Source organism: Nothoprocta perdicaria, unplaced genomic scaffold (genome assembly GCF_003342845.1).
Source record: "Nothoprocta perdicaria isolate Ctin4 unplaced genomic scaffold, notPer1 scaffold_242, whole genome shotgun sequence".
Taxonomy (NCBI): Eukaryota; Metazoa; Chordata; class Aves; order Tinamiformes; family Tinamidae; genus Nothoprocta; species Nothoprocta perdicaria.
The window spans coordinates 982,341-999,154 of record NW_020455469.1 but is presented as its reverse complement, the minus strand read 5'-3'; the positions used below and the strand labels follow the sequence as shown (position 1 = coordinate 999,154).

At 44.0% G+C, this 16,814-nt stretch overlaps 1 protein-coding gene across 4 annotated transcripts; it reads left to right on the top strand.

The window, feature by feature from the left end:
- Positions 1 to 586: 586 nt before the first annotated feature.
- On the top strand, positions 587 to 15,051 carry LOC112947687 (dipeptidase 2-like). Of its 4 annotated transcripts, none has more exons than XM_026039818.1 (12): positions 587 to 650; positions 1,896 to 1,994; positions 5,966 to 6,105; positions 6,836 to 6,962; positions 7,309 to 7,438; positions 8,045 to 8,186; positions 8,984 to 9,053; positions 9,572 to 9,748; positions 9,926 to 10,013; positions 10,684 to 10,759; positions 11,942 to 12,077; positions 13,165 to 15,051. In XM_026039818.1, the coding sequence occupies exons 3-12, from the start codon at positions 5,975 to 5,977 to the stop codon at positions 13,351 to 13,353; spliced, it is 1,266 nt and encodes a 421-aa protein (XP_025895603.1). In that variant the 5' UTR covers positions 587 to 650; positions 1,896 to 1,994; positions 5,966 to 5,974; the 3' UTR covers positions 13,354 to 15,051. The 4 variants fall into 4 exon arrangements, with proteins under 4 accessions (XP_025895603.1, XP_025895601.1, XP_025895602.1 ...); XM_026039816.1 differs by lacking the exon at positions 587 to 650 and adding an exon at positions 894 to 955; XM_026039817.1 differs by lacking the exon at positions 587 to 650 and adding an exon at positions 5,109 to 5,204 and having other exon boundaries at positions 1,976 to 1,994.
- Positions 15,052 to 16,814: the final 1,763 nt, after the last annotated feature.

Sequence of the window (16,814 nt, the reverse complement as noted above, 5' to 3'; positions counted from 1 at the left end):
CAAGGTTTTCTAGTGTGTGAAAATAGTCCCAGCCTAATTTCAACCTAATGCCGTCCTGCTGGGTCCTGGCAACCTCTGTATGGCTAGGAGTTGTGGTTAGTTTACACCTTCTCATCTGCCTCTGAGATGAGTTTGATTGAATATAACATGACATATATAGGGACAACTCTTATTGTGGCAGCTGTGCGAATGCATTGTGGACAATAAAGATAGCTACTTAAAACATTAGTTGGGACTGGTTGGCAACTCCTCCAACTAATCCTTTCCGACCGAAACGAGTCGGTGCTGATGATGACCTGCTCCTCTAGACACAGGACCGGGGTGCCGGACACCACGGGCGCCGTTGGTGGGTGCCAGACGCCGCGGGCGGTGTTGGCGGGTGTCCGGGCGCTGTTGGCAGGTGCCGGACGCTGCGGGCACCGTTGGCGGGTGTCCGGGCGCTGGATGGCGGCGGCGGCTGCCACAAGAGGGAGCGGAGGCCGGATGCGGAGCGGGGAGCCCCACACGCCCCGCGAGGGCTCTGCAGTGGGTGGCCCCGCAGGGAAGGCTCCCGCAGACCCGCTCCCTGCGCTCCCCACTCCCTCCCGGCAGCCCGCGGCACGCGAGCCAAGCAAACCCGGGATCATCCCTCGGGGCTCTTCTCATGCCAGGTGGGTCCCGCGCCAGACTCGCGCCGTTGCGTCCCGCGCCGTGGAACATGGATTCGGTCTCCGCTGCGTTTTCCGAACAGGGTAGCCTGCTCCCAAGAGCCTGAAGGTGAACGCGGGGAAGCTGGGAGTCCCGTGACAGCTTTGGCTCTTCCCCTCTGCTCAGGGAGCACGAGGAAACCCCGGGTGGGCTCCCCACGCTGTGCTCGGAGCTGTTGCAAAGGGGCTGCCCAGGCTACCATGGACCTTGTCACTTCTGAATGCCAGGGTGTCATCTGAGTGTCTTTCTTACCTAGCTCGTTTTAACGGTAAATGCATCTTACTACAGTGCAAAGAATGTTTTGCATCTTTTTTTGTAACATTTATAACAGAAGGATTCTCTGTATGTGGGTCTTCATGACTTCGGATTGGTGTTAAGTAGGAAATTCTTGTAGCTGCTAAGAAAGCTTTTCTGTACAAATACAGAGCTGGGATAACGCGTCGCTGGGGGTTGGTTCTGTCAGCAGCTGCTTGTTTGATGTTGAGCACACAGCAACAACGCTTCCTGCTTGAAACCTTCCTCACTATCACCGCGGGCAAGCTGCATTTGCTGCTTTCTCACTAAGGGTTTTGAACTGATGCTTAAATTACCTGTGTTGTGGGAATGGTAGCTATGCTATACTGCTCTATACAGCAGAATGCATGATAATTTATGAGGTTTCTGTGTTGCCTTCAGGAATTACTTTGCCAGGGCTGGCAGAGTGTCTTTATATAGAGGTTATAGCTCTGGACTATGAGCCTGGCAAAGGCTGTGCTGGCACCCAGGGAAGGGTTTTGGGAACGGCTGTGTTTTCAGCAGACACTGTTGCTGGAAATCTTTCACTGGTGTGCCCTGAGCAGCAGATAAAGCGCGCTCTGTCTCGTAACTTCTGCATTGAAAACGTGAGCAGCAGGGAAAATGGAAAATTCAGAGTATGTCTGAAAATGCTCCCTGCTTAAACCTGCCTGCTGCTCCTGAACCATTCCAAAATATCAGCATGTAGTGACAAAATGCTGCCAAAAATGATGCGGCTGTTGGGAGCAGGAGTGGAGCCCTGGCACGGAGAGGGGCGCGGGGCGGAGGTGCCGGTGGAACGGGAACAGCGCGCGGGGATGGAGCGGGAATGCCGGGATCGCTGTGCGGGTGCAGCCCGGCAGCTGGGGCGCGCGGGGGAGGCTGTTTGCTCGAGTCTGCACACGCGGTTCAAAGGCTTCTGGTTTATCTTCCAGGAAAGCCGCCCGCGAGCCTTGAGGAGGAAGAGCTCTGCCTTATCGAAGGAGGCAGCTGAACCCGGGGCTCGAACACTCCCTGCGAGCTGTGCTGCCAAGGTCAGCTCTTTCAACCGGGAGGTGGCTTTGCAAGATACTGTGTGGTCTGACACGGTGCTGCTGATGTAGTCAGGCTCTTCTGGTTTGTGCTGCCTTTAGGAAGTTATGCCACAAAAGCACATCTTGAAGTTACAAGAATTTCCGAAACCCGAGATTTCTGAGAAAGCAGCCCTTATCGCTGGCCATTGTGTAAGCAGACAGCGTTAGTCAGAACTTGCACGTACTTTGTAGTGTAAGAATCCACTTGGCGGTTTCTGTAATCTGAATTTGGCAAGAAGAGTCTTGAAAGACTGGCCAGGAGAAAACAAAACAAACAAAATATTTAAGGCAAGAATGGAAATCTGATGGGAAGCAAGCTCAGTAGTTGTCATTTTAAGGAAAGTTTTCAACAACCTCTCTCAAGTGGCAGTACGAGGTTATGTTATATGTATAAATTTGCTGTCTACGTGTGTGGTGGGCAGTGTGTGAAATAGCTGAGGACACACAAGGCAGAAGCTAAGAGTATACAACACCAGAAGTACACAAGAATACTTCTATATACAAACATAGAAGCAGTGTTACTGTCCCTAAAGGGTTCCTCTTTCCCAGGATGTTTGGGATGAGCTATCACGCCTTGTTGCTTTTTCTTTTTCACTTGAGATCATGGAAACTCCTTCCATCCATGAGTGCTTCTTATCCTTCATTGCTACCCCAGTCCAACTGGCTTTGCAGCACCCTGTTTTCTCATTGCTCCCTGGTGCTTTGGGGCATCTCCTGCTCCTCACCCCTGTGCCCAGGGGGGCTGCAGTTGGGGAGCACTGAGGGGGTCCCCATGAGCTGCGGAGGGCACTGGATGGCAGCAATGGCACACGAGGGAGGGGATTGCATATTGGAGCAGTTAACAGCTATAATACTCACACCGGGATAGCTCTAAGGAGCTTCCTAAGGATGGCAGCAGATCAGTGGAACAGGATTTGGGGTGCTAGTGGTGAAAGGAATTAAAAAAAGGGGGGGTGAGAGGTTAAATCTTGCTATGTTGCATGTGGCTTTGCTCTTAGTGTAGCTTTTGTTTAAACTTGTTATTTAAAAGCTGGCCTCATTTAAGCAGAACTTGCAAGAGGTGTTTCTCTCTCAAGCTGCGAACTCTCTTTTATCACACTTCATTCACTGGGTTGAGCACAGTAATTCAATGCGCTCAGGTATTAATATCGAGGCTGTCACGAGGTATTTTAGTAAAGAATGAGATGGAAAATCAGGATCAAAGGAATGTTGTTGCTGAGCAGGGTTTGATGCACTTAAATAGCAGCAGCTGTTTGCCGCCCTTGTTTTGCACCGAGGCTTGGCCTGCTGGCTGGAGAGGAGGAGAGGGGCCTGGCAGCTTGTGTGGATTTCCCAAGATGGTCAATGAGAGCAGTACATGAAAGTGCCCCTTTCTCGCTGTGTGGGGTGGATTTCCACTGAAATGTCTGCTTTAGGGCAGCCCTTTTCTATCCCGTCCTTCCTCGCTGCATCCTTATATGGCAGATTGGGCCACCAGCTTCACCACRGCTCCCATCTCCCCGACGTGGGAACCCCCAGCACAGCCTGTGCCCTTGCCGTGTTCGTGTTTTACTGATAGGAACTTCCTGGCTGTTGCTGAAGAGCCTGAAGAATGTAAACCTGTGGCTGAAGCGCAAATAACGYGTGCAGCAAAGCTGGGTTTCTGCAGCTGGAGCCTGCAAAGACTCCCCATGCACGGAACCCAGCTTTGCAGGGATTAGTTCAGTACTTGTTGCCCGTGAGCTGGTGGCTTTTCCAAGCCAAGCCAGTGCCAAGACTTGGGAAGTGCCAAGTCAGGCCTAGGAGGAGGCATTTCGTCCATGAGAGGTGAAGAGTGGAGGAAAGAGCAGTGAATTTGACACCTCACTATCTCCTCCCCTGTGTGCTTCAAGCCTGTGATGTTTTGTGTAGCTGGAGCAGGGCTGCAAGGCAGAAGAGCCTCCTCGGTGTGCTTGTGGTCCCCTCTTGCTTGGGGYGTTTGCAGAGCTTTGGCTGCAGAGCCTGTCTTGGAGTGGGAGAGATCCTGCACTTTATCCCCTTGTAATGGACTGCCTGACTTTCTGCACGAATTTAGTTAAAATAAATCAGAAATTAAAATAAAAATAATCAGAAGCAAACCAGGGTGGTTTTAAGTGCATAGGAGACTTTGATGCAATTTTGTTTAGCTCTTATTTCTGGAGAGCACCCTGCTGCCTAAATGGATTTCACTGAGCACAGGTAAGAGCAGGAAATCCAATGCAAGGTGGAACTAGGGCTCTTGTGCTGCCTTTGTGCCTGGATGCTCCCGTGTTTCCTCAGCCGTCCTTGAGCCCGTGTCCAAACTGACTTTAAACCTACTTCTTCAGCCAGGCTTGATTTTGCATAAGTCTGAATTGCACAGCTTAACTAAACTTATTGTGGCTTAATAAAATMTAATAATTAAATTTATTAAATTTAAATTCCTTTAAAAAATGTATTTATGTTCCATCAGACAAAAGACAGGGCAGAAAGGACACCTCTTCTGATTGTGCTCTGCATCTTGCAGATAATAATAAAACAGTATAATGTGTAGTTTGGAAATATACATTTATCAGGAATATGACTTTCAGTGCACTGCTTTATGGTACCCTGGTTCCAGGCCTGCTGTTAAGTCAGCTTAGATTTTTATAGCTGAAATCTTCTAATAAGTGGGGGGAAAAAAGTGTTTTGAATGGGATGCCACGGGTAGGTGATCTGCTCAGAGTAACTTGARGTCAATTCCCAAACTGCTGTTGGCCGCAGTTTTCCCTTGATATCTCTGCCTTAATTCCAGAATATTCAGCTTTAGAAAGGATTCTACTTCTTGGGAATGAGTTCCTGCCTCCTGCTGTTGGGAAATACTCTCGTAAAGGCAGGGGAGACATGTAGGCGAGCGGAGTCTCTGCTGCTTGATAATTTTGTAGTATCTCRGATAGTTGTTATTTTAACTTCTGGAGACAAGGAATTAATGAAAACAACTTTCTATATTAATAAAAGGAAACAATATGTACTGCCAGAGGAGAAAGTTTGTGAAGATAACTTCATTGTCTCAGAGTGGAAAGTGAAGGAAATATCTGTGTTATTTTTGTTTTTTTATAGGCTTTTGGAAGAAAAAAAAGTGTTGACTGTTTGCTATTAAAATTGCAGCCGTTACCCTCTGGACTTCTTCCATTATGATATCAAGGAATTCAAAGGGTACCTACCTCTAAATGTGGGTGTCACTAAAAGGACTGAGGAGATGCCCAAAACCTCCATTTAAGTTGTTCTTCCAGGAACTGTGAGTCTGGAATATACATTTTTAGTTCCTGGTGGCTTATGTATTTTCTTTGCACAGAGTAGGAGGTATTTCTAAACTGCTTCTAGGAATGCTTTGTGACTGACACTTTACAGGGGGAGTTAGGGAGGAAGCCAGAAAAAATACTGAGTGCTTTAGTTACTCTTAAAGTTGCTGTCATTCCCATTATTATTATTATGGGAAAATTGCAAATCTCAAAATTGCAAATTCCATGTTGTGAAAAAAGTTACATCTTAGTGCCCTGCAGTGCTCTGTGTGTTAGCAGTGCAGGATTTCCTTGAAAGGAATTTTAAAGGAATCTTAAATTTTCACCAGACGGAGCCAATGGAGCAACCCAGCCCATGTGGCTTGGATGGGATGCGCTTCCCGGTCACGGTGACCTGGGCATGGAGCCGCTCGGGGAATGCGGGAGCACAGGGGCTGCCAGGCCGGCTCTAATGCCTGGACGGTGCCCTTGGAGCAGCTGTATAAAATCCTGTAGAATGCAGCTGTTTTACTATTTCTTCTTCTACTATGTCTTTCTATCCATTATTCACTTTTTCCTTGGAATTTCACCCCAGGCTTATCAGGAAGATGGGCACTTTGGTTCTGCCCCTTGCAGATGGGAAAGGTTCCTATTTCGTGGTCATTGGGGAATAATTGTGGCATCTTTTTGCTTTAGCAACCAGGCATGAGGAGACGTCTGCTGCAGCAGTTCCTGTGGCTGCTGCTGCTCCTCTCCGCTGCTGTGCCATTCAACGAGGAGAAATCGCTGCGAGAGCGAGCGATCCRGCTGATGCAAGATACCCGTTTAATTGATGGGTATGGGAAATGTCTCGTGGTCAAATAAGCCCCCTTGGGAACCTTGATAAGTGAGGAGGAGATGGCAAAATGTGTTTGCATGAGCAGGGGTGGTATGCGGCAGKTAGCAGTTGGTTATTGCTGCAGTGATTTTTGCTTCCAAGAATCTTGGTTCAGAACGTGCTTAGTCTGGGGTCAAGTTATTCTAAATGAACTTGCAATTTTCAGATCAGATTCCATCACCAAATGTTGTTTTTTTCCCATTTACACAACACCCTCATCTCCTTCCCGTAATCCAATGGCATCTTCCATTAGCTGTGACTTCGGCACTCAGCTAAGAGTAAAACAGCAGGACTTAATAGGCTGCCCTCGCAGCTCAAAGAAGTGGTTGTGCTGAGTGTAGTTTGACCTGGTGCCTGATGCCACACCACAAATATTGCTTCTAAAGGAGCGTGGCTGCTGCTTTCAGCAGTGCTGTGCCTTGAGAATGGATGGGGAGCAACATAGGTATAGCAGCAAAAGAGCTACAAACTTGGGCAAGGCCAGGAAGACTTTTGTTGTCCTTATTATGGAGCATTTTAAGGAATAAAACTCGTTTGGGAAGRAGGGAGTCTTTTAAGCATACGTTACTGCAAGTATTACTGACAATTACTGACTTAAGGTGCTAAGTTAAGAAAGGGACCATTAAATTAAGTTGACTTACAAGGGGAAGAACTGCTCTATCCCAAGACCTTCTTGTTTGTTATTCCAGCCACAATGACTTTGTGCTGCGGCTGAGAATGTTTTACCAAAATAGGCTCAGTCAAGTCAATTTACGGGAACTCAACCAGACCCACACAAACCTTAGGAAGCTCCAGGCGGGCTATGTGGGAGCTCAGGTAAGTACTGTTGTGGCCATGAGACTCTTGGAGAAGGCATTTTGCACTTGCCTCTCCCTCGGTCGCAGAAGTACTCTGGGTTTTGGTGTGMTGTGGAGTATTTGAGTACTTCAAAAGACCTTAATCATACTTGGGGTGGAGGCTTTTGCTTGAGGTTGTAATTCTTCATTTTTTTTTTTTGAGGGGAGGAGAGAGGGAGGAGGGAAAAATGTAGTTGCAGCTCTGGGAAACTGTAGGAAACTCGATGTTTTCGTTACTGTACAAATGAGCTTGTTCCTAGCAATCAGTCGTTTCCGAGGTGGAGGCCAGGTTGCCTAGTTCACCTGTCAATCAATGTCTCTTGCAGTTTTGGTCAGTGTATGTTCTTTGCAGCGCTCAGAACAAGGATGCTGTACGCCTGACCTTAGAGCAAATTGATGTTGTCAAAAGGATGTGCAACAGCTACGAAGAACTTGAGCTTGTGGTGACTTCCCAAGGTTACGCTCTGTTTTCATAATAGACTTTTTTAATAAAATTGTGGGAATTATGTGCAAAACKGAACTGCAAGCAGGCAAGTTATCCTGGTCTTGAGAGTTACTGTTCATTCAGTGAAGCACAAAAACTGAGTCTGCATAGTCCCAGCAGTCAGAAGATAGTTTGCCAGATGAGTGTGCACTGCGCTGAGAAGTTGCATAGAGATGCCAGCGTTACTGCTTCCAATTTCAATACCAAATGTTGCTCAGTAGAACTGGTTTCTTATCTATCATGATATYAATCTATCTATCATGATATCAAGATATCTTCTTATCTATCTATGGGTATAAGTTGGAACACAGGAGGTTCCACCTCCAGGTGAGGAGGAACTTCTTTACTGTGAGGGTGACACTGCAGTGGAACAGGCTGTCCAGGGAGGCTGGGGAGTCTCCTTCTCTGGAGGTCTTCAAAACCTCTCTGGATGCCACCCTGTGCCACATGCTCTAGGTGTGCCTGCTTGAGCAGGAAGGTTGGACTGGATGATCTCTGGAGGTCCCTTCCAACCTTGAACATTCTGTGATTCTGTGATATGAAATTACCTTGCAGTTCTCTTGCTCTGCTCTTTCCAGGCATCTCAGACAGCAGGAAGATTGCCTGCTTGATCGGGGTGGAAGGCGGCCACTCCATCGACAGCAGCCTGGCCACGCTGCGGATGTATTATGAGCTGGGCGTCCGCTACCTGACTTTAACCCATTCCTGCAACACGCCGTGGTAACCTGGGTGCCTGTGTCTGTGTAGCTGCCTGAAGTGGGGCCGCTTCCATGGTTCAGGGCATCAGAGGGGTCCCCTSTGGCAGGCTTGGTCTGAACCACTGCTGTAACCATAGGGTGTTTGGGTTCTGGGTGTTTGTGGGGGGTTTGGGGAGCTTTGAAATTTTGTTAATGCAGAAATAAGGGGAAATTGCTGTTCCCCTTTACTAGAAAAGTTGCTTAGGACAAAGCAGGAAGAAAAAGGGGACTTAAAATGCAAATGGTGTAAATTTGAGGGTAAATGCTAGGTGAAAGTGTGGCAGTTGACAGTCAAGACTGTTCCCCTGTACAGTTGCCAGAGAAGCCCTTGGTTCCTGTGTCACAGTGACAGCACCTACTCCTCCCCGCCTGGCAAATGTCCCCTGCTGTACAGACCTGGGGGAGAGTGTGCACAGGGAGGGACAGATTATGGCTGACAGGGAACTGGCATTTCGGATGCATTTCAGTGTATGTTTTCCGACAAAGGGTGGTTTAATGGGAAGCTTTCTGACAAGCATCTCCTTGCTTGTGTGGTGTCACTTTGCAAACTATAGTTGTGCAATGGTCCCAAACCTGAAGGAATAACTGCTAGAAGACAGTTATGAATGTGAAGTGCACTGTGCCAGTAAGATGCATATTGCCTAGCTTGCTCTCCCTGCGTCTGGCTATGTGACATCGAGGTGGTGGTTTCTATGGTGTGGGGCTTAAGAAGTGTCAGCTGCTGCTGTTGTGCTCTCCAGAATGACGTTGTGTTTCTCCTACCTTGCTCCCCTTCTTAAGGTCTGAATCATCGTCTAAGGGAATACATAGGTTTTACCCTAATGTGGCTGGTCTCACTGAGTTTGGCCAAGTAAGAACTTCTTTTGAATGATAATCAAAGCAGGCTCTTATACAATTAACAACTGGCCTTTTATTTTCAAAAAGCAAGCAGTCATTAAAAACTAATTATGGGCAATTCTTACTACTTAAGAGGAGGATGAGAGCTCATAAAAGCCGAATTCCTTGTGATGTTCTTAAGGATAATGGTAGCATTAGATGTAATTACACTATTTTTTCCTGATGTGATCAGAGGTATGTGGAAGTAGTGGGATTTGAATAAAAATCTGAAGGATAAGGTTTGGAGAACTTATGTCCTGATAAAATGCAGTTTGTCTGAACCCTAAATCTTGAGCATGTGGTAGTGTGCTGCTTAATTGTGAGTAAAGATCCTCCCATTAAATTAATAGGCAAGTAGACACATACATAGGTATAGCATGTTTACAGCTAGCTGACAGCTGCAGAGCCTATTTATCTGCTTTAATGCATCGGCTAAATGGCTTCCTTTGTAGAAATGTAATACTGCTCCTTTTGCTTGTAAATCCCTTTTAGGAAGTGATAAAGGAGATGAATCGCCTGGGTATGCTGATAGATTTATCTCACACTTCGTATTCGACGGCAAAAGCTGCGCTGCGCCTCTCAAAAGCACCAGTCATTTTCAGCCATTCCTCAGCTGCTGCTGTTTGCAACCACTCCAGAAACGTTCCTGATGATATCCTCAAGCAACTGGTGAGTGATGKCTTCAAAAAAGGAAAAAAAGGAGGAGAAAAAGAATCACGTTCTTGCCTGATGTGTGGTGTTATGTTTACCTGTGGGAAGACGGAACTGGAGCATAACCCATGTGAGATGCTTGTGAGGTTTGCAGAAAGCCTGAGCGGCTGCTCATTGCCTCTCTCTTTCTTTCAGAAAAGGAACAAGGGGATTATCATGGTGACGTTCAATGCAGATGTACTGGCCTGTGGCAGAAAAGTTGTTAATGTTTCTACCGTGGCAGGTTGGAAAAGTTAATATACTGCAATTCTTATGAGTGGCTTCTACAAATTGCTTGGCATCCAAATCATGTTTCAGAATGAGGGAATTATGCTACTTGCTTATTTCTGATCCTGCTTTATCCCAGTTCTGGGTGTTTTTAGAGGGTACATTCATTTCAACATAGYAAGAGATGCAGGATATTAACACATAGCTGGAGGAACTGATGCGTCCAAAGGGAGCTAAGAATCATTAAACCCAAAATAGTTGTTACTTTCTGGAAAATGCCCTAAACCTTTGTAGTTAAGAGTGGAAAGTTTTGGTGTATAATAGGTAACATACAATCTATTTGTGTATGTAATATGTGCTGGGAATTTATGTGCTGTGATGTTCACATCTTCCTTTTTAACATCCCACCAATGTAGCTGTTATTTTGAAGACTGTTGTCTAGGGTACATTAGCAACAATTAACATCCAGTTAAATATCAGTAAATATAAAAAAAAAAAAAAGACTGCATTATTATGTTTTAACTTGTTTTATCGAGATGTCTTTAGATTTTTTTTTTATTATAAATCTACAACTAAGGAGAACACTAGCTTATCACCAATGTGTCTGAAGGAGGAGGTTGGTGTCATCACCGGTGTGTTATTGATGTATGCCTAGATGTTTTTGTTCCTTTGATATTTTATTTTAGATCATTTTGACCATATAAAGAAAATTGCAGGCTTTGAGTCTATAGGGATTGGAGGAGACTATGATGGAGTTCAACAGTAAGTAAAACCATATGTGCACTAATATTTACGGCTTAAGTTATGAGGGTTTTGACTTGAAGTTATGAGGGTTTCTAAAAGACATAGTAAGCTATCCYGTTGAGGACAACTGAAACAGTTTTATAAAAGATGTTTGAAGCATTTCAAGCTCAGGTTCAAGTTCAGGTGTGCTCCAAGAGTGGAGACTAGTCCTGATGTCCTGCGAGCTCTGCAGTGTGTGCTTGAGGCAGGGGCYGTGCACACAAGTAGGGCCATGGCCAATGCCCCTCTCCCAGAAAAGCTGCCTCTGCCCTTAGACGGCAAATGTGTCAGCTCAGGGGTGCTCCAAAGGCCAAGAGCACCAGTTTAATTGATGCTGGAGTTGTTAAGAGCGTGACTAAGCTTTAGAAAATAATGGCACAGATAGTGTGAGATGTTTAGGACAGCAGCCTCTCCAAAAGAAAATAACAACATTAGTGGTTTCAAAACAAAGTTGAAGACTTAGGAAATTCAATTTAGAATTATGGCTAAATGCAGGTTTGGCAGCTCCTTACTTTCAGTTTTGCTTTATTCTGGAATGAATTAGCAGAAGGCAATCAGTTTTGCTTCGTGTAATTTCTTCAGTGGAGGGTTTTGAGTAGTTTGCTTTATATTGCCTACGCTATTGAATTCAAAGCAACGTTATTGCTCTAATTTTACTTGGTTTGGGGCAGGGGGAGGGGAAAAGACCTTGTAACCAGCAGAATAAAAAGAATTGCCAGCCATTCTTTACTCTGTGATGCTTCTGCAGGTTCCCTTTTGCTCACAGCTATATGGGTTGAATGCTCCATCTGTAATACAGCWGTTTCTTCTTACCCTAAAGCCAGATGTAGGGGGAATTATTGCCTACATGAGGCTTTTCATTTTTTTTAATATCCCTTAGGCTGTTATCCTGCCTGCATGTAAGTGCTGTTTCATTCCAGAGTACACAGTTTAGTCCTTTTAACAGGATACTCCATGAAGGAAAAAAACACATTTGTGTCTCAGTCCTGCTTCTGGCTATATCAGCTGGAKTCTCTCTTTTTTATAATTCTTTGAGAAAGAATCTAGTCCCCAATGACCTTGTTCCTGGCATGGATTTCTGTGAAATAATTAAAAGAAAAATATTTTTCTACAYTTTTCCATGATCTATGTTGAATATGCTTGCATTAATCTCATCAACAGCTTCCCGGAGGGACTGGAAGATGTTTCTAAATATCCGTCTTTGATTGGGGAGCTTCTTAGAAGAGGATGGAATGAAACGGAGCTGAAAGGCATCTTGAGGGAAAACTTCCTCCGTGTCTTTAGGGAAGCGGAAAAGGTAAGATTAAAACCTAACCTGAATCCTGATGCCTGCTAAAGGAGGAAAGAGGGACTGTCACGGCCTTGCCATTTCTCTCAATGAGAGAGTTACGAGGAAATACAAGCGCTTYGTGTAATAAATCCAAATACTGCGAAAGCAACCAAGATTGCAAAAGAGAGCTAGCAGAATGAAGTGTGAGACAGCAGACAGAGCTCTGTGCGTCTCTTAAACTCTGGTGATTTGCTGTGTACAYGTTGCTGGCTTCCAAAGGGAATCACTTGACAGCATGGAGGGGCCGTGGCCGGAGCCGGGTCACAGAGGCTCTGGCCCCRTCTCGCTGCCTCCTGCGAGCCCGTTGAGCTGCTGTTGTGGGACCGGCTGGGATCCAAAGGCACGGCTGCATTGTTAACAGGCTACATCACCAGCTAGAGACCTCATCGCTAGAAACTTGTGCAGCGATGAGGGTACATCCCTGCCCTACTTTTTTTTAAAAAAAAACAAAACAAAAAATAGCTTGAAGTTTGCTACCTGCTTAATTCCTCCTGTTTCTTTTTATGGGAATAAGTAGATATTATACATAGAGCTTTCTAKACACTATTTCACAGTGATCTTTTCTTCCATTTGCACTTCTGGGATACGTTAGATGAACATAAATCAGGGAGTTGTCTTCTGTTCCAGTTTATCTGCCTTAGGCTGAGTTGTACGTGCAGCAGACTGATGTCATGAGAGACTCAAAATCATCACAGTCATCTGTCTGAGWTCTAATAGTTTTCTTCCTTTTAAATTAGACATGTTTGGGGCTCTGTCCCAAGACTGAGCTGGCTTCAGGGAAGAAGGCTCATGAGTTTATTTCAGGCTTTCCAGTTAATGCATCTACATGTGCCAGGAGTCAAGACAAACAACAGCCACCTGTGACTCTTGATGTAATGTATGTGTAATGAATGTAAACCTCAGGATGATGATGCTTCCCTCATTCGAMTGCATTTTTTGCAATACAGTTCAAGCTGGTTCATTTGAAGTATCACTGAACTTGCTGGCTGCACAAAACTTACTGCTGTTGTGCTAGTCTGAGGTTTTTCAGGGCCATTCTTTTGACTTGTTCTAGGTGCGAGACAGAGGACTAATGGACGTAAGTGAGAAAGAAATCCCCCAAGAAGAAGTGCAAAATTCCTGCCGCCTAGACCTAAGCAATTATCAACTCCAGGCAGTTGCATCCTTTGGATTTTCTTCTATGGCACAGTCCTTCAGTCTAACACTTGTAATTGCATATGTAATATTGTGTTACATATCATAAGATCTGTGGAGCTGAGAGAGAAATGGAGTAACCTGAAGTGTAACTGCCTGTCTTGTTTGGCRATGTTGTTATTGTAAGGCTGGGCTGAAATTTTGATTTAACTTCTATAAATTCACTTGCGTAATTGAAAGATAATGTATATTTTCAACATKGTGGCAAAAGAATTTGGAATTTGAAATGATAAATTCACTGTCATCTTGGCAAAACCTGGACAAACAGATGAAAATTACTCTCATTTTATGGATAAGTCCTCTGGTGTGGTATGAATAGGTGAATTGAGATGTCATGCCTAACGCTAGTAGTAGAGATCCATCCTGCAGTACTAAACTCTTGCTTTCTAACCCTGGCCAGGATATAACAGCACTTAGATACTGGAAAGGAGCAGAAAGGAGGAGGCTGGTGTCATGTATTCAGATAGGCGCAGAGCTGTAGATGCTCTTCTGTAATTTGCAGGATGCTATTGGTTGTCCATAGAGTAAAACAGGAATTACAGCTTTTCAGAGGGTGAGATCTTGTGGTTTTACTGTTTTTAATTTTTTTTTTTGAACTGCAAAGGAGTGTTAAATTTTATTAGAATGCTCTTCACATTTTCAAATTCTTCACATTTTGAGAAATGTTCCTGGAATGGACTTATCAGTAGCAGTTTTTATCGATATTACATCAGGCTAAGATCAGAGCCTGATTAAAAAGCCTGATATTSCATATCTGCTGCTGCTTCAGCACTTGTAAAATGCTTCTTTCAAATTTACAAATGTACGTGAGGCTAGAAGCTACTTTTTAATTGAAAAGCATGTATTGAGATAGGCCTATCCTTGGTAGGCTCTTGTGACTCAAAGCTGGAATTTTAATTTAACACAAGATTCATGCTGATGTTACAAGATGGCATCCCTAAATCTTTGTAGAGTTATTTCCCAGTGGTTGCTGGAAAATACTGCTTTTTGGTACATAATATTTGCTTTTTTGTGATGTACTGATATATCTGCACAATTATCTTTTACTGTAGCATCAAGCAAAGTCTTGTWATTGGCTATGAACAGTATTTGTAAATATACAAGGCGTTTACTAACTGATAGACAACGATAAACATGAACAGATTAGAAACAGCAAGCCAGCTGTTCTTCAGAGTCACCTAAGACTGCTTCTAGCATCTGTTGTTGCCCGTGTACAATTAGGGTTGCTGAATGCAGACTGTGCTCGTGTTGCTTCAAACTGAAGCTTCATTAACTCTCCTGATACAGTAGTCCCTTTGATAAGAATATTCTGGACATGCTGGAGTCGCTTGCTGAAGTCTTTGCAAGTCATGTTGAATCATCTAGTACATACAAGCCACATTTTTAAGTACAGTTCCTCAAAAAATAATTCTGTTTCTATATATATATGTTTGTATATATACAAAGTTGGAATTGGTGCACTAGCTCAGATGTTTTGGCTTCCTTGATTTTTAGCATCAGAATTTCTTTCTAAGGCACACAGTACTAGAAGGATGATGAATTCAACAGCAAAAACATATACTTCTCATTAATAATTTTGTAAGCTCTTTGGAAATTGCCTTTCATCTCTTTGAACAGAACTAGTACTGCAATATAAGTTAATTGCACACTTGAAATGTAAAATGCTTGTTCTGTCTGTTCAGCTTTTCTTTTTTGTCATGTTGCTTCCTTGCCCMTGAATTTCTACCTTTTTTGTCCACACAGAAGAAAGCATTCAAAATATATTTCTATTCTTGAAGACACGGGTAATAAATTTTGATTTTGATTTCCCTTCTGCTATGGATGTATTTGACTTCCTTCTTCTAGCTGTAATATATTGTACTTSTTTGAGTATTTGCTGTAAAGAGTAACTTGTATCTCTGTGGTAAAATACACACATGAAATTTAAATAAAAAATTAAAAAGACTYGGATTTTGGCATAATCTAGCAAAACACTAATGTTGAAGCTGCAGAAAGCCTCCCAAATCGCATGCAATTCTGCAGAGAGCTCCACCATGCAAGGCAGCTTTGCCTTGCGAAACGGGACAAACTCAGGTAGGTTCTACCCTGTGGAGCCTCTTGGATCTTGGCAGTTGGCTTCATCTTCACTAGCTGCAGACCAACCTAGTCAAAGTGTGAGCACAGACCTATGGAAAGGCAATGCAGATGGCTCAAAGTCACCGTAGTGAGACCATGTGAATGGTGCTTCCTGCAGCACATCACTCAAGCCAGTTGAATCATAGAGAGGAAGGTTTAAGATGAAGGTGCGATATCAAGTAAAATATGAGGTCTTGTGCATCTTAAAAAGAGTGTGTGTGTGTGTGTGTGTGGTACCAAGCCTTTATGCAGTTACTTTTTTTCTTTAATACTTAAAATTGTGCAGCTTTGTCTTGAAACATGATACAAAGGCATCTCAAATGCATTTCAAAAGTAAGCTAACGTTGGAAGCTGGCTGTGACTGCTGTCAGAAAGCCTTTTGGTCTGGGTGCTAGGGTCATGGTCCTCCTGTCAGCTGCTTGTGGTAGCAATTCCAGCCCTGCATTTCCAAAAGCTCAAGCAGAAAATGGTTGCACTCCAATTTTTATCTCCTGATGAAGAGCATAATTCATCCAGGGATTTAATGCCTTTGCCATGTGCAAATTAATAAGAGCAATTTGCATTGTTAATTTGAAATAGATGCTAGCTAAACTGACAGATTCTATTACAGCTGCTGGTATCAGTGAGGTATCRGATTTAATTAAGATAGCATCTTTGTAATGGGCTTGGTTAGTTGCCAAATGGAAAAACACAACTCATTATTTACTCCATCTAAATAATGAGTTGTGGTAATGTGCACTCTGAAAATAGTAATAACTATCTCTCTAAAATTAAAAGTTGATGTACCCTGAAGTACTTGAGGCTGGTTTTGTAATTTATAGCCAAACTTCAAGGCTCCTTGAAAAAGCCAAAGCTCTTGTTTCCGCATGCATGATATGCACAGCAAGGACTACAGACAAAACTACATGCAGACTACTGGTCTGACTCTAAACACTGACACCAGTGCTATCTCTTTTCAAAATACTGGGCTGCAATGTCCACAGAAATAACTAATTCTCAGTTGTCTCATCTGTTAATTGAGGTTGCTAGAAGCCAGTCCTAAAAAGCCTGCTGCTCTTTGTAGGTAAATAACTCATCAGTTATGTCAAGTCTCTGGYTCATGAAGCTGAATTCTGCAGAACGGGTGACTTGTTTGGGCTCTAATCTGGGATGTGGAATACTGAGAGGTGTCCCTATTTAACACTTGTGTTCCTTGTCTCATYGAGTTGCTCTTCATACTTCTATGTTTAAATGGTATTAGGTCTAATCACCTGTGTAACTCTAAATCTGTTCACTTCTGTTCAATTGAAAATACATATTTAGTTGGCATCTGCACCTTGGGATCAGCTTGGAAAAGCTGTATGTCACTTCATCGCTGTTTTCAAGGGTAGGGTGCAGTCCCATAGCAGCTTATGC